The sequence below is a fragment of the Amblyomma maculatum genome, chromosome 3 (genome assembly GCF_055883805.1).
Source record: "Amblyomma maculatum isolate TAMU_Amacu chromosome 3, ASM5588380v1, whole genome shotgun sequence".
Lineage (NCBI taxonomy): Eukaryota > Metazoa > Arthropoda > Arachnida > Ixodida > Ixodidae > Amblyomma > Amblyomma maculatum.
The window spans coordinates 200,232,568-200,256,759 of NC_139346.1; the positions used below are offsets into that span (position 1 = coordinate 200,232,568).

Here is a 24,192-nt window from a genome sequence, read left to right on the forward strand (position 1 = left end):
GAAAGGAGGCCAGGCCATTCATGATTTCACGTTTTATTTTTGTCAGTAGCCTGTCTTTTTACATACATACTTATTGTTAGCTCGTCTGTTTATGGTGCCCAACACAGGTGTCGAACAAAAGGTATATAAATGTAGCTCGCCGGCCTGCAAGCAAAAAAAAAAAAAAGTAGAGCAAAAGTCACCGATGATGACGAGGTCTGGGATTTTTTTTTTCTTTTTGCCTTGCGTGGATGTTTTCATGGAAGTTATGCTGCTTACACCTCTATTCATCGCCTTGCTCTATGACGCAAATTTTAAGTATGTTAGGTGTCAAATGATACAAAGTCCTTGGTCCGCGTTTTAAACTGAGTGTCATGTTACACGATTATCATTGCGGGTGCTCCATTTTCTACAAATATGTTTAATTTTTCTTGACTGGGAATGTAACTAATTTCCTGTAGTTTAGCGAGCGCTTCTGCTGCAAACACGCCTTATAAAATCATATCATCGGAGAAAACGCAACAGCTATCCGCACATCTATCCACAAGCATCACTGAGCTAACTAAAGTTCTGCATAATGAGTTAGAGTCGCAAGAGTCGACTGTGCACCGCTTAAATACTTTTTGTCACAAATTTTTGTACGATCGGTTTTCTTAAACAACAAATTGTGTAACACCATTTTCAACTGTTAGCTATGGAGGCGCCGCTAGTGTTCGGCGCCTCCATATCGTTGTCCACATCTCGGTAGCTCCAAGGCCGTCCCATCAGTAATATCGTAGTAAGCAATGCCATTATATTGCAGTCGAGCTTGACTAACTGCGAAGATAAGTCCACACTTGTCTTACCGTACACATCGTGTGCGTGTAACGAAAATTAAAGGCAGCGCTAACAGGAGCCTGAATAATCTTGTGCTTGATCAAGCAAGTATCTAACCTTATTTTCTCTTTCTTTTTCATCAGGTTAGCAACGTCTGTTAGTTATGCCAATTTGGTACGTCATTCCGTATTCCCTTTTGTCTTCACTCCTTCCTGTTGGTGTCGATTGGTCAGTGCCTAACGGGCCTCGCCGTGACGTCATATTCAGGTTTAGTCAGTTCAGAGTTCGTCGTGGTCGTCTCGGGTAAGTCGGGAAGGTCGCTGTCGTAGCCGATATCTTCGTAGGCGACATTGGGTCCGGGTGGCGTTGGTCCGCCACGGTCGAATGGGGGTCCACTGTCGTATGTGCCCGGGATTACGGGCCTCAGGTCACCGTCGTTGCCAAAGCCGACGGGGCCAGTGTCAAAGTCTGCGGACGAGGATCAAAACGAAATGGTGAGGTCATTAGGGCAAAAAAGAAAAAGGATGAAGGGCGGGGGATGCAGAAAACAGAGTATTTCTAAATAAAGCCTTAATGCACGGTATATGGCATTTAAATTCATTGAACTACACATTGGCTTCGAGAGACGCCGTAGAATAAGGCTACTGTTTAATTTCGAATACCTTGGTTTCTATAACGTGTAATTACATCGCACAACTCGAGAGAATTTATGGAATGAAGGGAATTCAGCAACGTTGCAAGAAAAAGCTTATAGTCAATTATCTAAGGAGTGTTACCTGTGAGTCTTCGTAAAGCTCGTTCGAGCTTATCGACGCGTTCATCCAGGTCGGACAGGTCGCCTGCAAGCTTTGATACGGTCTGCAGGATGCTCTAAAACAGTTTATAAGAACAAAGCGCATCAGTGCTTAAACAAGGCACGCTTGTCTCATGAGAAGCGATGGACTCATAACCGGAAAAGAAAATCTCGTGTACATGAATGAACCAAACTTTTTTTTTTCCCCCATTGGACCTCTACGTAACATTTTATACGGGATCCTGAACAGCATGCACTACAGAGATGCTGTGGAAAGCATTAATAAAGAATCTTCGAAAACGATGCACTGCGCCTTTAATGCAATAAAGCCTTTAACGGCTATATTTTCATATCAAGTTTCACTTGATGCCTAAGGAAGAACTCAATAATATAAGCACATCACAGTATGATCACGTCACATCAGAACAAACGGTTGCTGCCACAACAGAGACGCCCAAATAAGTTTGTCTCAATCACCGCGAAAGCCAAGCCATTGTATATATATATATATATATATATATATATATATATATATATATATATATATATATATATATATATATATATATATATATATATATATATATATATATTAGCGATACCAAACGTTTTCACGGCACCTGATTAAAAGTAGTATGTTCAAAGAGTCACATTGAAAAACTAAAAAAAAAAAAAAAACATATTTATTTCGACGTTTCGGTTTCTCAAGAAAGGTCGTGCTACGACCGAAACGTCGAAATTCTTCTTCAGTGGCAACTTTCCTCACGCAGTTTCTTGTTATATGGATGAAATCAAAACATTGCACAGCGTGCATGCCTTCCTGCAGTGAGGTATTCGAAGAGCAGCAGGAATTGCACCGTAGCTTGCTTTCTTTTTTTTTTCTTTTTTTTTTTTTGCACCCTGTTACCTTCGTCGATGGCGTGGAACTTACCATAGCACTGTCATGACTGATGAAGTCTCTGGGATCAGCTTCAGCTGCAAAAGGAGAAAAGTACACCTTGTTTAAAAATTACAGGTACGGATCACAAAGTTTACTTATTTCTGCTTTCTTCTCACTATAGAGTTGTAAATACGTTTTACAGGGATTTACGAACCGTCGGGTTCCACTGACTATAGCGTTGTGCGATGCTTATTAGCATTAAAAACAAAAACAACTGTAAATTGGGTTGGTTTAACATGCCGAAGCTACACGTCGGCTGCGAATATACGGTTTTGAGTTTCCTTTTCAATCCGATAGAAACCGCTACGCCCCTGCAGACTGCAGGAAACACCACCTCCTCACCCCCTGTCAGCTATAGGCACAGTTTGTTTACTTTCATCACCAGAAGTTAGTCATTTATGAAGTTTATAAACTGCATGGAATGTAAAACATTGGCACGAAATTGTTCATGGGCGTCATGCAAAAGTAACATATATGTTGCAGTAGCTGGAATAATTTCCTTCGCAAATCAATCCATCTGCTTTTATTTACGATCGCGGGAGCGAAATCTTCTGTTAGTGTCCGAGTTCTTCTTAGTAGCCTGTCCATGCGCTGGCATTCACTTAGAAATCTCCGCACGTAATAAATAATATTGGGGATTAAAAAGGGGGTGGGGGGGGGGGGGTCATTAAACTCTAAATTTAGGTATATGGCGCGAATGCAATAAGGGCTCTCGTCTGTGACTCCCCTGGATCATTGTTTCCATGCAATCCCTTTGGTACTCGCGAACATGCACGCAGTCGTAATCTACCACATTATGTTGGACTATTCACATAAATATCGCACACACGCACTCAGGTACCCCCCCCCCCCCCCCCCCCATTTTTGGTAAGAATGTAGGCGCCATGGTCCCTGAGTGGTGACGTCATTAAGCTTTATATGATAAGCTATTAACCTTGAAATCACAGCACTTCAAACCCCAGAAAACCTCCACGAATCTAATATCGGTGAGAAAAAGGTAAGGAATATTTCACCCACAGAGGTGAGCTCCAAAACCAGCAAATATTTGACAATGAAGATTGATTTTCTTGGCTCATGTTTGTTCTCTTCTTCTTCTACAGGGAAAGGAAGGTCGATGGAGACCGGAATAAGAACAATGAAAAAAGAGCTCCGCAACATTCTACGTAATGTGCTCGGTCTTACAGCAAGCAGTGTGTGCCGTGAGTCTGATTACAGTTGTCGCCAGTGAAAGCTTACTCCGGGGCACAACCTTGCGTATACCTTGCTCCAAGTTCCGAAAGGCGGTTGACGCCAGGCGCCGATCGTCAAAACTGTCCATTTCCCCCCGGTGCATTTCATGTTCCTCGTGTTTCTTCACTGCTAAGGTCGATTTGGGACAGGTAAGCGCACGTCAGAATCAGCCTCAGCCAAACAAGGATAATGGGTGAGAAAGAGGAAATAATCCCCCCAACACGCACGCACACTTTTTTTTTTCTATTTTCTATATTTCGTAAACCATCTTACACCCACATAATCTAGTCGAAATTGTCACTGCCCTTGAATCAAGCCGCTGTGGAGGGTTCGGATTAAATGTGGTCATAGTAGCTAGTTGTGCTTTCTAATGCACGCCCAGGCGCTTACAAGCCGCCGGGTCGACGCTCGCGTGATAGAGATAAGAAATTGGGCGGCTGTACACTGAAAACGCACAAAATACAGATGTCTTTTGTATCTCGTCTATATATCGAAACGCTGGCGCCGCCGGGGCAAGGTACTCGACCCCGCGAACACTGAACAGCCCAAAGCCACCGGGCCATCGCGCTGGGTCCGCGGCCACACAAATCACGAGGGAACATTTTACAGGTTGCCAACTTTTAATCGAATGGCGTCACTGATGCAGGTGAACTGTTATCGACCCACTGGCACTGACGTTGCTTACAGTAACACTAACAGTGACGAGAAAAATCATTGTTATAGCAAAATAAAACAATGTTTCTACAACAGTTTGCGTCGAAGTACCTGACGGGATCGATAATCGTATAGCACCAGAACACACGTAAAATCACGTACTATTCTGAGCACGTATGCGTGCCTCCAGTAAATGGGCTATGCTTTCTCACAAACCCTGTGCACGTCGATCTCAAGCCATAAAGCCTGCCACCTCGGGGGTTTTTGCAACAGTACAGGCTTGTACACAACAAGCGAAGGCAGTAGACCCCAGTCTTCGAGACAGGCGGAGTTCGAACGTTTCGCTGGAGCAGTGAATCTGCGAGTTCTGCCAGCTCAAGCATAACATGGTCTGTTGTTATGTCGTGTCCCAGGTTATTGTTATCGGCGTTCTTTTTTTCTTTTTTTTTATTCTATTCACTTTGCCTAACCGTACGTGTTTGTGACCTCAGTATATGCATTGCCGGAAGGCTTTCCTTTGCTTACCGTCTGAAACCGTTGATTAATGCCAATGCACAGTTATTGCCGAAAAAAAAAAAAAAGAACTTAACGTAGGAATTACGAATTGTGATAAAGTCTCCGCAACAGCCAAGGCACTGCCAGCGATGCCACTACAAACAATATATGGTTTCCTACCATGGCGGCCTCCGGTGACAGCGTCGCCCGGTGGTCCGGGAGGTCCTGGGAGCCCCACGGGGCCGGGAGAGCCCGGTGGACCAGCTGGACCATCCTTTCCCGGAGAACCTGCAGGTGTGTGATAAGCACCTCAGTTGACATTGTGTTCCGCCGCACTGGAACATACGTCAGGGTGCGGCCTTCTGTGCACGGCCCGGCTCGCCTGGCAAGCATTGCGGAAACGTAGTCACGTGCTTTCTTCCATCAATGATTAGATAAAGGGGTATATAAACTGTCAGGGTTTTTACGCGGAACTCTGTTTCGACGCTGTCAAAACACAACCCTGTATAAGCGCGTCTGTCCTCCTCAGATAAGAAGAAAAGCAATCCATATGGCGATAACTCCCTTGCAAAAAAACCGAGTCACAATAACCTAGTACAGACTTTGTTATACGAAACTCACGCAAATGTCATGCAATCTCATATATTTCTCATGCGATGAATGACATTTATATTTGATAATATGAGCTTTGTACGAGTTTAGTACGAGAACCCTTGTATGAGGTTATTGATATCTCATAGTTTCATCTTTGTCGATAGGGCCAAATGGGACTGCCTACCTACCTACGGTGCCATTTTTCTCTCGCATTGCGCGTCTACTGATGCACACTTCCTCGTGTTGAGAAACCGAGCGCGAATCCGGACACGGCACTGTGTTCCGCAGTGAAAGAAGTTATCAAAAACGTGAAGCGAGAAAAAAAAAAGACATCTTCACAGAGAGACCATAAGCGCGTGCACAGCCGTGAACAGAAAGTAAGGGAGCACGTGGCAATCGTTATCACTTATTAACAGGTTATCAACCAAAAGTGCAGTGACATTCAGCTTACTTCCAAGATGACACTATTATTGAACAATGCCTTTTTGCACAAACGCCGTAGCGTAAGATCCGCAGTGAGTGGCGTGATTAAAAATCACAGCCTCAATCCGTTGGGACACTTCAACGCGGACATGGAGCGTGCACACGCGGTAGCATCTTGTGAAAAGTCCACGAACGTATATTCCTGACTTTAACTAAAAATCAAATCGACATGCACTTATTTTGAACTTCTTTACGTGGGCTCTAAGGACCTCCAGATGCATTTCTTGTAATCATTCAATTTTTTTCATGGCTAACCTGCTTACACGCTGTTTCACATGCATTGAAAACATTTCTGTTGGTACTGTGTGATTTGTTCCTTCCCTCCCCCAAAACTTTTTTTTTTCCTGTGAGGGGGCTCCTTTTTTGTGTGTGAACGCAAGTGCAACTTTCACTGTCCGTCGGCAGCAGTACGAAGAGAGCGGAAGCATGTGGAAAAGGACGGATGCGGCCCTTTCAATGACATGCGTGCAAGGGCATGCGGACTTGGGCGTCATGGGTATTCGACGAGCGAGCGGCGTGTAGCTGAGAGGAATCGAATTACAAGCCGTGACGCTTGTCATCGTAGACATGTGATATTTTGAAGGAACATGAGCGTTCTCAGAGATTCCAGTGTGTGATTGCTTACATGAGCACCGGAGTGGTGGCCGTGCCGACGCTGCAGGGTGCGATGCCAAGAGGCTCCTCTGACCTTTGCGGTCGTATTCATACTTTCGCATCATCGCACCTAAGCAGTCTTAAGTTTCTCAATCGAAATATTTGGCACTCATATTTTTACTGCCTAAGCAACGCCTTATTTGCCACAAATTCTCAATTCCAATATGGCGGCAGCGGTGTGTAGCCTCCAAGTGTGAGTTCTCCATACTACATAAGCACCAACACAACCACCTTCCCTCCAAACTAAAGGCATGGCTTCCCTTCCCGACACCACCGACCTAGAGAAAAGGCCTCGGCTCTTGAAGTAAAAACACTTATTAGAATAAAATCTTAAATTAATTAATCACTGAGGGCAAATCCGACTGCTAACAAAATTGCGACACCCGATGTTTGCTTTTTTTTTTTTTTTTTCAGTTTACTATCCGATCATTCTGTACTTCTGCTAAAGCCCCGATAACTGAAGAAATAAATAAATAAATAATGGGAAAAGACTCTGCTTTGTTCGGCTTGGTCCTGGGTTCTGTTAGTGTATATGTGGGCCACGGTATTGTGGGCTGTGACGGTGAGCAGGCTATGACGCGTGCACTCACCTGGAGGTCCTGGGGGTCCCTGAGAACCAGGCGTGCCCGGCAGACCAGGAGGTCCGGGACTGGACGCTCCGGTCACCACCGTCGTTCTCCTCGGAGGTCCGGAAACGCCCCTGAACGCAAACAGGCTTTGCTGTTGTCAGAGCTATGTAGTGATACCATGCACTTACGATACTACAGCTATTTCCTGGAGGACAAAAAAAAAAAAAAGCATTCTGTCGCGTCGCAAGTGAGCAGAGCAACAGTTACAATGCTGGCCGTGCCTTTTCGCTTTTCACAGCTTTGAACAGCTGTCTCAGACACTCAGCTAAACTATAAATTTCGGCCCAACCAGAGCGCCAAATGTTTTCTTTTTTTGTCATGTTTATTGCCTCGGGATGGGTCATACGGGAGGCTTCGACACTGATTCGAACAAAGAGCGATGACTGCTGAGAAACATGCAGTCATTCACACGAGTGAAGTTGCAAGTTATCTGCAAATCGAGCGCGGTGCTATATGGGAAGTAGCGCCAATAGCCGAGCAAATGGAAATCAATACTAGCGTAAAACAGCTATTCCAGTTACCACAGGAGATGTATCTTGGACGTCTTTCAGAAATTTTTTTTTTCTTTTTTCCTATTACTTTTGCGCGCAACGGTTTTTGTAGAAGTCCATATTCAACTACAGTGTCTATGCCGTACGCTGGAGCGTCTAGATGGACGCCCACTGACTGAAATTAAGATCCTAGGTCCCTGGCCACGGCGATCGTCTGCGGTGAAGGCCTCCCAGGCACTGCTCCGCTTTATGAAAAGCACAGGACTGATCGAAAGGCTATGATTTTTTATGTTACGTGATATGATTGTGACGTGATGTGACTGTACTGTCTTCACCCATCCCTCTCTCACCCACAACTTTTATACCCACCTACCCCTCTCCCCCAGTGCAGGGTAGCAAACCAGTTCCTTTACCGGTTAACCTCCCTACCTTTCCTCCTCATCTTCCTCCTCCTCCACATTCAACTAATATCATCAAAAATTGAATTGACCACATTTTCTTGAGCGATTTAGTGCAATCTGTGCTTTAATACATAAGAAAACTTACCGGTTTGCAAAAGCAATTCTTGTTTCGGAAAACAAAATGGCAGACGGCACTGAGCAGAGGAGCCAAACCTCCTTCTTCTTCTTTGAAAGCAAGGCACGCTATCATTTTTGTTTCTACGCAGTGTGAACAGCGTACGTCGTAATAGAAATATGAAAGTTTCGGCAAGTAGCCTTCCATTTATTTTTATTTTTTGTGTCATTTGCAACATTACTAAGAGATCGCCCGAAAAGAAAGGCCAGCGGGAATTAAGCTCTATAAGGGCCCTAAGAAATGTCTACTTTATTGAAAATGCATTATTTGTTTTCAAGGCAAACCTTTCAGGCTATCGCAGTGCCTTACAAATGGAAGGAAGCGAAAGTCTACATTTCTCGGCTGCTCAGACCTTCAGTGTACAGCAACCTCTACCACCAGGTACGAGCTATATGAAAAGCGCATGCTCACCTGGTTCCGCAGTTACAGGCTCTGTTGGTTGATGGCTCGTCCTGTGGCAATGGAAGCCGCGTTCTCTGTCTTCCCGGAACACCCTGCACACTCAGCCGAAATGCCCCGAATACAAACTGGCCCTATTGAAAACTATAGCCAGATTATAAAAGAAAACAACGGATCGAGAGCGCCGACTTCAAAGCATCTCTAAGCTTTCCTGCGACTTCGTCAACGTGGCCATTCACTTCAACATCTCGATTCAAGTATGAACACTGAGCCTTCGTCTAATGCACAGCTTTTGGCAGGGTTGTGCTAACACCCAAGTAGTAATGTCTTTACCATTTATGTTTAGCATTTACGGCCGTTGATGCACGGTTTGTATTTTTTTTTTTCATAGAAGCGCAACAAAAAGGAAGAAGTCTATTCAACCTCTCGTAACTCTCCGATTCAAATGGCTCATACACACGGTCACCGCAGAAGTTTTGACCAAGGAAACCCTAAAATGAAGACTCCACCCACAGGGTTCATACTTCATTTTGGGAATAAACATTATCAAGAATGCCAACAGCGATTGCACTGAGGGGCGTGGTTTACGTTGCCGTCTCGCCTCCTGTCACAACCACACGAGAAGACCAGCGCGCCCAACATTTAGCACCACGTGCAGTGGTCTCCAACCTACCGGCAAATCGCGAATTTTCATACAGTTTCCGTGCCCAAAATTACATCACATTTCATGGCCTGTCCGAGGGACACTGCATCGGGACGGCAGGTAAGCTAGCAGCGACGATGCCAATATCATAGGGTACGCAAAAAGGACAGGGAGAGCAAGTCAAGTTAAAATAGTTATCTGAATATGCGGTAGCCCTAGTTTAATACTGATAATACCTTTGACTGCCACTTCGACATTAGCATAGATTGCTGTTACTTTTACAAAGTTCTATTTTTTTTATTATTTTTATTTTCATGTGTTCAAGTTGAGAGTCTTTCTTCCTTTCATTACCTTCACTTGCTGTACTGGGTACTGCTTGTATTGATACTAGAATATGTGCATCAGCTCGCAGTTTCTTTACCACGGCGCTTGTTGTAGAAAATTTATGCGCAGTTTTCTTTCGTGCAAGTCTCAATAAACTCTAAAACCTTTCAAAACACTGAAGCAAAAAGAGCATGAAAGTTACGACACGGGCCGTGGAAAACAGACCGAAAGCACAAAAGTATATTGCTTCAACATTCCCTGCGCACAGCTCACGCTGCTCTGTTTTCGAAGCTGTTACCCAGTCAGGACAGATACGAGCTATCCTCATTCTGATGTTGATCTTGGCAGTGAGCGAATTAGCATTAATGGTGCGGGCCTGTTCTCTACTACGGCTCACACCTTACTTTTCGCGGGCGCCTTATACCGTATACCTATGCGTGGTGTGGTGCAGTGAGTGATATACCAGCTGCCAATGATAAGCGTGGTCCGAAGTGTTAACGCCTTGTCTGCGACTGAAAATACTGCGATGACAAATAGAGCCTCACGTGAAGGCTGCGCTTGTTCTCCCCTCCTCCTCCTCCTCTTGTCGCACGCGGTGCTGGCACCTGCGGAACTGACAATGATCGCACATAAAATACTCATTGAAATCAAACTGCAGACGAGTCGACAGAACGCAGTGTACCTGGTACATTACACGCCAGACCGGAATACTCGGGACAGCAGCTCCAAATTATCTTCTGCTGCATCCGCACTCGAGTGACGTAGATAGGTCTCCTCATCGGCACCCTTGGTAGAGCAAGAAAATATGAAAATATTCAGCACAGAGTCGGAATAAAACGGTGAAAAAGAAACCAATCGCTAGTACTAATGTTTTTTCATCTTCTTTCGGCCGTTGTCGGAGGCAACCTTTTCAGCTCGCTTTACATTTGTACGTGTTAGCGATGCTACATGTGTGTGTGCCTTTATCGTATAAAATTTCTCAGGTCTTGTGTAAAGGTACAGGTGCCTTTGAATCGATCATTTACTTCTTAGAGTTGTTAAAAAATGTAACTTACTTTAGAATCCGTGACGACCATACTCACACTCATCTTTTTACTTCCCTTCCGCCCCATTGCGTCATCACAATCAGCCGTAAACGCCGATTTACATTCCGATCAATATGGCAGCCTTCTTGCGTTTCACTTCTGCCCTAACACTCGTTAATTTGTACGAACCTGACACAGTGCAGCCGAGTTGAATATTCCAACAAAAGAGAAGGCTTTGAAAAGAGAAAACGCGATTACACCTCTAGTCTCTACCTCGCTGTTTAACTCTTTCCCTCTAAAGGAGACTTTACTCGATATCTTATGTAATGTCGACACAGTGCAACGTTTTTATATACAGATCATAAATCATGTTACCGTAAATCGTGCACCGGCTATTTGCACATCTGCCTGTCAGTTCCGAGAGTGATTGCGACGGTATGTGCTAGAGCATTTCGCTGATTGGGCACGTGCATTGAATGCGGGCCATAATCCACACGACTGGTCAGAACACGTACTAAAAGGTTAAGCGACCAACGACGCGCCGCTCGTCTGGCAGCAGACAGAAACCGCGAGAGCAGATGGCAAGGCGTAAGGATAGAGAAATTCCAAAAGCTTGTCCTTGCAGTTCTCCTCGTGTCACCTTTGTAGCTAGCGTCTCTCAAAGAACCGGACAGGTAAAGCCCATGAAAACTGCACCAGCACAAAGGAGATTTGCAGGCGACTAAACATATCAGGCGCCATGCCAACCCAGCCAGTTTGTTGGTGCAAAACATTCTACCCTCTCACTATAAACACAATATAAAACTAAACGTTATGGGGGACACTTAAGCTGCGCTGTGACGGCATTACGCCATAGCGTAGGTTACCGCCCAACATATAAAGCCAGGCTTTAACCAAGCCGTATGAACGTGTCTGTGTGGCCTAGGGGCAACGTGAATGCAAGAGGCTAGCAGGTTGATTCTGATATCACCCTCCCACATTAAAGGAAAGGCTCGAGTTGGCAGGTCCTGACAAACGTAACGTCAAGCAACCCTACGTCCATTCAGTGCGGTCATGTCAGCTGCCACCTGCGCTGGCAGGTGTCTGGCAGGTCGTGATTTTTCATTCATAACGCCAACGCAGGCGGATTTTCTGGTGAATTGAGCCTTTAGCCCTGCAGCGTTAAAATACCATTATGGCTACATTTGAGATATGTTTCCGCTGCCATTATTTGAGAAGGAGAAGGTCACACCATTCACTCACAACAAAATGTAGCGCACCAAGACCAGGGCAGAGAAAGAAGCGCTCTGTGTGTCCTTTCTCCGTCCTTGTCTTGGTGCGCTATATTTTGTTCCCTTCAATCATGTGTGCCAATAATCCCAACCATCTACCCTTTACTCATTTGCCATCTGCAATCGAGAAAACGGACGTCGAGTCACGTGATGGCAGTCCACTCCTGGAGTCGGCGATATCGCCTGACATGAAGATCTCGCTTTCCCGACAACAGCGCTCTCTGTATGGGCATTTGGTAATGGTGTGAACGGAAACATGGGCAACTCCAGGCAGATCCACAGCTGACCCGCTAAGAACATATGCGCATGCGCATTTGTTACTGTCAGGGTAACCAGTAGCGTTATTTATATACTAAATGTTTCCATGACCTGTTCGCCACTTTGTATCAACACACAGCTCTGATGTATCCCGTAACGTTATGCAGCAGCAGTATGTGCATGAATTACTGAGCGTTCTACTTTGATAAAGTTATACTTTCAGGAAAGAAAGCTACACGATCACGTTTCGGCTTATCTCACAGGCGATAAGAAAGGAAGCTGTTAACATGCGCCATTGATAAGACGTAGGAAAGCAAGTTACCCCCTCCACCAGGGCCGCGCGACTTACGTGTAGACGCTGCAGTCTCCGGTGTGGCACTCCGGCCTAGTCTTCACGTGAAAGACCTCAGTTCCGTTCCTCTCCCGGCATGTCACGTTGTGGATCACACGGTACGCGCACAGGTTCCTGCACCCAGAACAACAGGAAGACCGGCTCAGCTTTCGGTACTCGATCATCTGGTTGAGCAGCGAGCGGGTGCCGTCGTGTAAGCGACCTGCCCCTCTTCCGAACCTCGCAAGAAGTCGCTTTGCCACCCATCTCCTCCGGTTTCAAACCGAACCATTCCATCAGAGCTAGTCTACACAACTTGCTACTTCTGTTCGAAGTAGCCCACTTTCTAAGTTTTCTGGCTTCGATCCCTGGCTTCCCTCGAGCTCCCTGGCTTCGACAACCTTGCAGGAAATCAGCAGGCTATTTGGTCCAGGACGTCCCGTTCTGGTACAAGATATCAAGCCGCCATAATGACCCGTGACATCAAGCCAAAACGAAGTCACAAGGTGGCAGGCATATGTAAGACTGACCCCTTTCGTTGCAGCAGAACCTTGTCCGAGGGCGCGGCTGCAGCTGCCAGAATCACTGTCATGGTTGCCATTCCGGTCAACAAGACCATCAGTGTCGTCGTCTTGGAGGTAGCCATGGCGGCGGCGTCTGGGGCAGCGGGCGCGCGTCCCTTGTCGTCGTCAGGGTCTCAGCCGGCGCTCAGGACTGACGTTCTTCTTTTGAAAAGCACACGTCGTCCGAAAGAAAAAGAAGGCAGAGCGAAAACAAGAAAAAAAAAGTTTTCAGTGATCTCCAGTTTTTGGTACTTTTTTCTCGTTTGCGCACGTGGGATGTAACGCTCTTTCTATGGCATGAAAACGAACCAACTGAGTAACGCATCCGACTGATAGACTTAGCGTGCACTAAACAGCGATAAAACGCTGTTCTGTGCACGGTGAAGTGGCTTTAACAGAAAATGTGCCGCGTTTGAAAGTTGATAATATAGACAGCAGATAACTTGTTCACATTTGACGTGCTCGTTCAGTGAAGCCGAAACCACAGCAGCAGTGATGACGCGCTGACACTGTGTCAGCACAAATCAAGGAAGACACTGATGTCCTGTAACTTTACGCCATCAGTAAGTGTCCTCCTTTATTCGTGAAAACAGGCGTCGTAATTCCAGCACACATCATTGCGTTTTGACAAATATCTTCCAACGAACACTCACACGTTCCTTGCATCTCTGCAATACTGAGAGCGCTCGTGTATAACTTCCAGTACGTTGACAATACGAGGAGTTAAAACACAACCACTGCAATAAAGGAGAAACGTGTAAGAGGCGGACACTGTGACACGGTGGAGTCAGGGCACGGGGAAAACGCTCGAACCAAGCTATGCGACACTCAATTATGACTAAGTGACTTGAAAGTGATTGTCTATGCAAACTACGTCCAGAAATAAGCCCCGACTCCAGCGCAGACTGCAACTATGGGAATTAATTACCTGCCTAGTGCTGCAATCGCGCCATGCGAAAGGCGAGCTATGATAGGCGGTGTCTTACAGGACTTATCCAGCAACGGTACTGGTAAAATATAGAATGCATGAAATTGTCCCAGTGAGGAAAGGGACACGGAAGGCGACAAACAGGTACGTGAGACAACTACTGTCCCTTCCATTACGCTCAAGCAGAAGGTCCGAGCTTGAGACATCTTCCTCAGTCGCGCTCTTCTGACGCACTCACGATGCTAGCTTCAAAAATCGAGCAGCTGTCACCTTTTTAGCTTCTACTTTAGTGCCGCAGAAAGTTATCACTTAGTTTGTTGCGCTGCGATGCAACAACGCCTTTAAGGCCGAGCAGCACTCATGAATGACACCTTTTGACTCACCTGTTTGAAATGGACACCCGTACCAGGGACGGTCGCTGAGGGCTGCGTGTCGCTCCCGACGGGACATCGGAGTTAAAAAAAGGGTGTATCGCAATCCGCTGTCCGTGGCGAGGGCCTTCGCAGGCTGAAGGCCAGCGAGGCGGGGTGCGGGTCGTGTTCCGAGTGCGACCCAGATGTCGGCGACGCGCGTGCCTCGACTGACGCTGAGCAGAGACGACGACGCGACGAGGAGTCATCGCCGCCGGCCGCCGAGCCTTGACTCTGGGCGGAAGCGCGCCGGCCTGCTCTGGGAAGAAGCCCCTTGTGTCGCGCAGACGCGGTCTCGGAAGACCCGGGGGGCTTCCTTTCGATGTCTGCGGCGTGCACTATACGCTGACGCCTGGTTTATTCGAATCGAGATTCCCTCGCCGCTCTTTCCAGAAGTGAAGAGGAGGCTCTGAACGGAAGCACTCCAAACACCCTGCCTGTAATGTTGTGTCGATCAGTGGCGTATAAGGAACTGACAGTATACCGTGCGCCAAACTGTAGGAATATGTAAAGAACTGTGTAGGTCCAAAAATAACAGTTTGCGAAACTGTACAGGTAAGCAAGAATGTTGCATGTCTCCTATACATGTGTGTGTAACTGTATGTACAAATATTAGATGTATAGAACTGTATTCTGAAATATACAGAATATGTATAGACTGCACACATAACTGTATTGACATTCAATGTCAATACAGTTATGTGTGCAGTCTATACATATTCTGTATATTTCAGAATACAGTTCTATACATCTAATATTTGTACATACAGTTGCACACACATGTATAGGAGACATGCAACATTCTTGTAACAATGCAGTTCATCTTTGCACATACTCTCTCACTGCCCTTAAACAGCTTAAGGCCGTTCGACGCACATTCCAAATAACACAGTCCATATATTTGCTCTGTTCAAAGTACCCATGTCCTATTCGCATACACTGGATTCGCGGCCATGCTCGCGATCCACATAATATTCAAGCGGATGCTATGACGCATATAAACACATCAGACGATCCACCACCTTCCCCTCTTCCCCCAGATCCGTTCCTGTCCCACGTTTCCGATTCGCAAGTTCTGCGCCAGCGAACACGCGCTCTCATTCCTCCGTGTTCGCACCCTCTCCCCCGTAATCTTACTCGGCAGGAGGAGGTGACAGTGCGCCGGATCCGGGCAGGGGCGGCTCTGACCCCATCTGTTCGACATCGATGGCGGGAGAAAGATCTACCAGTGACTGACGGGTGCCCTCACTGTGACACTCCACCTGACGTCTGCGATGTGCGTCACCTGTTGTGGACGTGTCCATCAACGACTCACATTAGGCAACGGATAATCATGAAGGTGGGCCTGCGGTGGAATCGCGATAGTGATTATGAGAAATGGACAATGGACAATCGCTATACTGCCAACCTTCTCGAATACATAAGCACAACTGGACTTCACTCCTTCTTTTAACTTTCTATCTTCTGCATCCCATTCCCCCTTTCTCAACTTATGCCTTGTGGCAAACTCTTCGAAAAAAAAAAACTGTATTTACATGCGTAAACTATATATATATATATATATATATATATATATATATATATATATATATATATATATATATATATATATATATATATATATATATATATATATATATATATATATATATATATATATATATATATATATATGACGATTTAATTTTGTTATATACCTCCGTAACGGTGATTCGTGGTGCCACAGAGTAAAGAAGCCCACAGCCGGACCCCGTTTAGGCAGTTTAGGTTCCTTCCGAGAGATTAGAAATAAAAAGAAAATATCCGCTCGATTGACTACCACGTTTGGGTAGCAGTGAAATTACATTTCAAGTCGGAGTCTGCGTGCCCGGACTCGAGTCTGTGCCCCGGGCATTCTGGTTCAGACTCCGCGCTGCCAACATCACTCGACGACTCCCTTCGAACAACCACGTGACAACCGCTGCACATAGCTGTTGACACGTGCCTCACGCTAACTTTACCGTCATCGATGAGGCCTGTGGTCAAAAAAGGCACTCCCACCAAGTGGCCTGAAACGCCACTCATAAATTCATCCTGCAAGGTGTGTGTCGTAATCCCCACGTCACTAAAGCTCTGGCTGTGAGCCTTCCAAACCAAATAGCAATTGTCATCCGCTTATGTGCGCCCGGGGCATTAAAAACAAATGCGACAATTAAAAGAGCACAAGGAGAGGCGGCTATAGCGTTCATAATCTGCAGTATGCCAGTGTTGTAATCGCCATTATTATTTCTTCTGCCTCGCTTTTTCATATCCTTAGGAGAGGCCCCATAATGTTGCCCTCTAAAAAGAAGTGACTGACCATTTCAAACAACGCTCTCAGGTTCAATTTCTGTGGGGGAAAGAAAACTGCATGCAGGCAACTTCTTTTTTATTTTTTTTTTATTGCATGCGGTCAGTGAATGCAGGCTCTATTCACTAAAACACGCAAAACTATAAAAAGTGGGGTATACAAAAACTTGTGTTTTAATTTTAATAGGCGGCATCGTTAACAACTCGCGTCCGAGGCTCCTCTTTTCCGGATCCTCGCTAGCGTACATACAGTCGCTTGCTAATCGCTTAATAATTGTACCTTAATATCTCGCAAATACTCAGTAACAAATACTCAAAGTTGTAAGCTGTCATATTATGTGGGAGACTACCCGGCATAAATATATTTAAGCACCGCGTAGCCAAGCCGTAAGAACGTGCCTGCGAGGCCTAGGAGTAGCATGTCTGACTGGAAATGTAAAAGGTCTTGGAAGGATGGATTTCTTTCCACTTCCAATCTCAAATGAAAAGCCTAAGTCGGAAGGTCCTGGCGAATCAGCCATGTCGCGTGACGTCATTATACCATCAATCAGAGCTCGGCCATGTCATCTACCATGCTGCCACCTCCCAAAGCCGTGCCCATGATTTTTAGCTCACAACATCCGGAAACCTATACAACTCTCAGGCCTGAAATTTCTGGAGGACGCGGCTTTTAATCATTGGTCGCGCTCATTATTATCTGCAGCAAAGGCACGCCGCCACATGCCCAGTGGCCGTCTATGCCCGTTTACAATGGAGAGTGGTGCTATAGAGTGAATATGACAATGACATAAGCAGTGCTACGACACACACACACGCACACAGGCGCATACGCAAATTACGCGATAAGATGAATTCTGAAAAGCACTACTGTCAGGCGATAAGATTAATTCTGAAAACAAGCATTACAAGCTGCTGTCAGCGGCAGTTATCAGTGCACCATTCCCATCGCAATTGTCGTTTTTTACATTTAAGCGGTCTTACACCATGGCAATGTCGGCAGGTACTACCTTCGCGACGGTTCACTGCCCGCTAACTCAAGCACATGACCTGCATACAACCGCATCCCCTCGTCTTGTTAAGGCATCTGAATAATTCCAAAGGAATAACTTGGCTTTGTTTCTCTGATGCAAATACAGCACGCGGCGTGCACGCTTTTGCTACCATGGTAGTGATGCCAGTGTGATGAAGACAAGGCAGAGAAGCAGACGAGGACGAAGTTGCCCTCTCGCGCTCGGACCGTACGCCCCTGGACTTCGCTAACACCGGGCTCTCTGTGTTACCGGCTCAGCGGCCTTCACACGCCTTTTTACTAACGTGACATGCAGCACATTCTTGACTTAAGTCACAAAGGTCACCGCAGGACTACTTCCTACCATCCCCAGACGAACGGATTAACCGAACGTTTAAACAGAACGCCTGCCGACATGCTTTCAATGTATGTGGACGTTCAACACAAAACGTGGATGCAGTCCTACCTTACGTAACGTTCGCATATAACACAGCCATCCAAGAAACGACCAATATGACGCCGTTTAGCCTTGTTTATAGGCCGCCAAGGCACCACAACACTCGACGCCATGCTACACCATGTCGACGACCACCCCAATTATGACGTTGCGTACTTTTTGCAACGTGTAGCAATAATATGCACCATGGTAGCAATAGTGCGCAGGTCGCGTGCTGTATTTGCATCAGAGAAACAAAGCAAGTTACCTTTGAAAACCATGGTCGCAAAATGTCGTGATAAGTGAATGTATAAATTTTGCCGCCTTCTTGGGCTAATATCGGCAAAAAAAAAAATTAAATCAGCTAAGCTGCAGCGAACAAAAACCATTCAGCGAAAGTGCTGCAGCCGCTCTTGCTTCATCCTACATCAGTCTGGGCAGGACAGTATACAGTGGAGAACTCCTGCAGCGCCGTGGGTGAGTGGGCCAGTATAGCAGCTGCAAAGCAGCGCTTGGATCCTCTCCAGCGTGCCGAACGGCCTCTGCCTTCCGACGTCATCCACGGCAGTGCTGAATAGGAAATGGAAGCGTCCAAATAATAATAATAATAATAATAATAATAATAATAATAATAATAATAATAATAATAATAATAATAATAATAATAATAATAATAATAATAATAATAATAATAATTGGTTCACAGGAAGGGAAATGCGCAATATTTGTCACACTTGTGTCTGTGGACACCTGAACCACGCCGTAAGGGAAGTGACGGGTGGAAGCGTCTGAAACGAAGACACGGAAATGTGTCAAACTCTGTAGAATAAGTAACAGCGCTAATAGATTATAGAGCTACTTTGTAGACTAAGTAGTTTGGTTTATTGAGTCTCAGAGTGAAAGTAGAGGTGAGTATATTGCTACTTAGTAGTGCCTATGTGTGGTATTAGTTTTAGCGCGATAGCGTGAAAGGCTTCGTTACCCAGAAAATCTGGCATCGGTTTTGTCGGCGTTGAGTGCGGAAAATTATTCGCATGCCTGTACGACAGGTGGTATAGTCGATGGCTGGCATGGCCTGGCACTGACTGGGCGTAGGGTTGCCTGATGTCACGCGACCACATGACATAGCTGATTTGTCAGGAGCTGCCAAATCGGGTATCTCCTTTGAGATGAAGAAAGAGAATGGGGCGAGGTCAGAATTGGCCTTCAAGGACCCTTCCAATCTGAGTCAGACACGGTGTACACCTAGGTCACGCAGGTACGTTCCTACGGCTTCGTTAGGCAGGCCGTTATATCTACATCGGGTGGACTTTTACACACGATTCCATGATAGAGTATGTGTGAGATATCAGGTGAGATTGATGTACTAGATATTAGACGCTCCTTCGTAGTGCAGAGGGAGAGCACTAGATTTGAAATATGAAGGGTAGAGGCTCCGTTTCTGTTAGACCGGTTTTTCTTTTCCCAAAGTTTTTCTTTCCTCCAAGTCGACGGCTGAGGGGGAGGACATGGTTGGGACAGAGCTTCGCCTCGGATCCTCACCAACCTTTTGACGGGTGCAATAAATGTTATTTCTCTCTCTCTCTCTCTCTCTTTCCTCCAAGAGCGCTTTCCTTTCCTCGGAGACACTTCGGAACGGTCGTGCAATGACGTCATAACCAACCTGTGGCAGCTTGAGGAGTTGCAGCTCGCAGAACCCACGAAGGCAACCCGCGGAACTCAGTTGGCGAACTTCTGGTGTAGTGCATTCAAACTGATAGCGAATCAGAGGCTAATCGAACGCTATATCACGGTAAACAAATAGGTCGCGGGCGCTCGTCGCGCCGGCTACAAATCGCTTCTGTGATTGTGTGACTTCATATGTGCAACACCTGACCATGCGGCGCTTCACACATGCCACCGCGACCGTGTCCAGCCGACACCTGCGCACTCCAGCAGCCTACGTCACGACAGGCGGATGGCGATAAAGTACGAGCAAATGAAGGTGCGAGCGCGAATCTGTGTCGAGTCACATGATGTCATCTCGCCCTTTTACCCAAGCCTGTACGCGCAGATTCAGTGGCTGATCCTTTATCGCTCATCCGCTTGTCATGACGTTCGCTGATGGGAGAGAAGGTGAAGCAAAGCCCTTCCGACACCACCGAGATGGTGTCGGTCCAGCGCTCCTCATCTCCACCTTGCGCAGCCACCGCGCTAACCTTTCGGAACTCTCCCCTGATGTGGCGGGGCAGGTAGGTCACCGCCGCTTGCGGCGGGGGCTAGCCTGCCACCGAATTTTTATCTGTTGTAGGCCGTCATTGCACCCGCCACCGCTTCGGTGGTGGACGACGGCTGTTGTTGCGGCGCGCGTCTTTCTTTCCCTCTTCCTTTTCTTTCTTCTCTATTTTTTCTTCTGTCTGCACGAGGCAGCGGAGGTGGCTCAGCTACAGAGCCAGTAGCAGGTCCGTGCATTTTCTTTTCCTTCTTACAGCCATAACTACAACAATAACCTTTCCGCCCCGCCGGGTGGTGCAGTGGTAAGACGCCCGACTACTGTGCCGGAGTACCCGGGTTCGAACCCAACCTCGGCGGCTGCGTTTCGATGGAGGCGAAACGAAGAGGCGTCCGTGTGCTGTGCGATGTCAGCGCACGTTAAAGATCCCCAGGTGGTCGAAATTACTCCGCAGCCCTCCACTACGGCTCCTTTTCTCTTTCCACTTTCACTCCCACCTTACTCCCTTCCCTAACGGCGTGGTTGCGGTGTCCACAGAAAACAAGTGAGAATGTTACCGCGCCTTTCCCTTCCTATAAATAAATCAGTTAACAACCTTTCCCTTCCCCGTGCCTCGGAGACACCAGGGCACTTCGGTGCGGGAGTCTATCGCCATGGCAACCGCGTGCCGCCGATGCGAGCTGATGACGGGAGTTACTTCGCTCCTAACTGCAAACGCATGAAGTGAGAGCTTTTCGCTGTAGAACTGAGTTCCCGCGACCCTCATGGCCTACGCGCGATCCTTACACTCCGTCTTTGTGCGCGCGAAAGTAGCGCAACTGCGCATGTGCAGGCTTTATCGCGGAGCGTGATATGTGCTCGACTTGAAAGTGAGCCCCATAGCCTTTTGAACTACGCGCACGAGAAGGAGGAGGAAAAAACTTTATTAAACGAGCGAGTTTGGACCCTTTGCATCCTGGGTGAACACGGACGGCGGAGCGGAGCCCAACCAGGATGAAGAGGGAAGCGGTGCCTCCGGAGAAGAGTTAGGCTGTTTGCATGAGAATTATTGCCACACACGAAGCAATGTCTCTGGTGACGCTATGAGCGATTTTGCCGTGTCGCATCCCCCTATTCGCGCCCTAGTCTGTTTTGCCTTGCCGCGCCGTGTAAAAGCGAAGTCCCCCTTCTTTTTTTAATCTTGGCATAGCGCTGCTGCAAGCCTCAAATGTATGCTTCCCTCTAGTGCACTTTCCGATGTATCGTTCCGAAGTGCTTTTTGTTGACCTGGAAAAAACCGGTGTTTTTTGTACAAACTGTGGATTTGTGACTCGTCGGGCGATACCATTTCTCGCGGAGCCTTCAAAATATGGAGAGACATGAAGCTCTAGCAAGCTTCATTTACATTGTTTCTTTTCGCAGGCGAAAAACAATTCCGATTTGCATGTTGCGTATAATTTCTCCCTGCAGCTCTTAAGAGCCTGCTTGGAATCTGTGCGTCATAAGAATGGCAGCAGAAAGCAGAGAAGCGGCAAGTTTTTGGGGTACGCATGGCGCCTTCGGATCGTGCGCTGTAGTGGTTGCCAACGGCCATCGCCTTAGCGGGACAGGCACAACCGGAACCAAACTACCAAGTGGTACCTTCGGGCTTCGCTGACTGAAAGCCAAATAACGCGTCGGATCGAGTCGAATAACGCGTCGGATCAAGTCAAAGGTTCACTGAACAGCAATCTCCATACAACAGAGATGTGGTCATGGAAACTTCGCAAATATTATCTGTTCTGTATGACGATGGTAATGCTTCCTGCACAGGTCAGCATGCTGGAGTATGGTTGACAAACATGAAAACCCATAAAGTACGCTACTCGGTGCGTGCGATAATAATAAAAAAAGAAAACGCTTGAAGGTTTCCTGTTAAGCTAAGCTAATAAAATAAATCATAACTATGTATCCTTTATTACTCTAACACTCTCTGTCTGTACCGCTTTAAATGGCATGTTAATGTATAGGCAAATGAGGGTGACGAGAAACTAGGTTCTCAAGCAAATCTATAGCTGGATCACTGTCAGCCTAACACTACGAAATGTGCAACTAAACGCAACAAGAATGCACCATTCTGCTTTAGGAAATATATTCCCAATAACTGTGTTTGTCCTCAATGAAAGTCCCTACGTTGTCGTGTCCAAGTCTGGGTCAGACCGTGCCGTTGTTGACGGCTCGGTCAAGTTCGTCGAAGCACTGGTGTTTGTCGTTGTCGTCGAAGAGCCGTGCGAGCGGCTCCTAGTCAACAGAGGAGGTGCAGACCCGCTTTCCTGACTATCAAGCGGATGCCGGTGTTCCCGTGGGATTTCCTCCCCTATGCCAGATTCGGAATCCCGGTCTACGTCCGAGCCAGAGACGTAGTCACGACCAGAGTCGAGCTTGCCGCTGGAGTGATGGACGGAGTCGGAGTCGGAACTGGAGCTGTTGCTATCGGATGGCTCACTGTCTCTGACGGGTCGTGCGTCCAGCCACTGGTGGGTGGAGTTAAGCACGCCGAGCTTGTCTGTCGACACGAAGAACTCGCTCGTCGAAATCGTCGTCTCGTCGGCAACTGCAGCGCATAAGTAACAGTAATGTAGAGGTAAAGCATTCGCAGGGATAACTAATTATACGACGTTATGTTAGTTGTTACAGTTTTTATACCATGGTCATTCTTGCCTGGTTGTATTTGCGAACCCCTAGATACGCGTCTGGCTGCGCAAACCCATGACATCTCTTCGGGTAATCCAGCTCATGGTTGAATGTTTCCTCGCATGTGTCTAGAAAAGTCGACGTGTACACAATGAAGATACATCCAAACGTATGGCTGTCACTACGAGTCTGGTGACGTCACTTCCCTCCAGCTAATTACCGAATTTTATCACCGACGCCACATCTTTTTCCCCGGAGAGACTTGTAATGTTATTGCATTAATGCATGTGACTAGATGGAGCGCAAGCGGCAGCCTTGCTTCTATGAGCACCCATATGACGCGTTCTTTCTGACCATGCATGGCGGCAGTCCTTACGGCGGCGCCTCTTGATAGCTAATAGACGTTACCACGGTGTGGTTACTCAAGATGATGGAAAACGCAGCAGAGGAGACGACACACACACACACACACACACACACACACACACACACACACACACACACACACACACACACACACACACACACACACACACACACACACACACACACACACACACACACACACACACACACACACACACACACACACACACACACACACACACACACACACACGCACACACGCACACGCACACACACACACACACACACACGCGCGCGCGCGCACACACACACACACACACACACACACACACACACACACACACACACAAAGATGATGCCTTTACAACTACACAGCGAACTTCTCTCTTCCCTTAATTGCCCTGCAGTATGCGTAAGAAGACAATTCCTTCTTTAATAGTAAGTATAGCTTACTGACACATTGTTCACAAGATATCTCACAGCCCAGGCTCCCAAAATCTCTCGCGTCAACTTAACCTTATTCTTTTCAAATGCACATTGCATGGAGTGAAGAAAGAAGCTAGCTGCAGGTAGATAAAGTGAAGAGAGAAGGCAGGTAAATCGTATGTATAGTCGTTGAAGGAAACAGTGAGAGAAGACGAAGGACTGCGAAATAGGTACCTTAATAAAGAGACTGAACTGACGAATAACTGTATTTTAATAC

General features: G+C 46.8%; 1 protein-coding gene across 4 annotated transcripts; it reads right to left on the reverse strand.

Annotated features, from left to right (window-relative positions):
- Positions 1 to 24: 24 nt before the first annotated feature.
- Positions 25 to 14,759, reverse strand: LOC146197407 (uncharacterized). 4 transcript variants are annotated; one of them, XM_084599217.1, is made up of 11 exons: positions 14,460 to 14,759; positions 13,116 to 13,307; positions 12,604 to 12,720; positions 10,383 to 10,486; positions 10,246 to 10,313; positions 8,746 to 8,828; positions 7,229 to 7,353; positions 5,088 to 5,195; positions 2,520 to 2,563; positions 1,572 to 1,665; positions 25 to 1,263 (listed from the first exon to the last, which is right to left on the reverse strand). In XM_084599217.1, exons 2-11 carry the CDS (start codon positions 13,229 to 13,231, stop codon positions 1,025 to 1,027), a joined length of 1,098 nt encoding a protein of 365 aa, XP_084455343.1. In that variant the 5' UTR covers positions 13,232 to 13,307; positions 14,460 to 14,759; the 3' UTR covers positions 25 to 1,024. The 4 variants fall into 4 exon arrangements, with proteins under 4 accessions (XP_084455343.1, XP_084455342.1, XP_084455341.1 ...); XM_084599216.1 differs by having other exon boundaries at positions 13,116 to 13,310; XM_084599215.1 differs by lacking the exon at positions 14,460 to 14,759 and having other exon boundaries at positions 13,116 to 13,401.
- Positions 14,760 to 24,192: the final 9,433 nt, after the last annotated feature.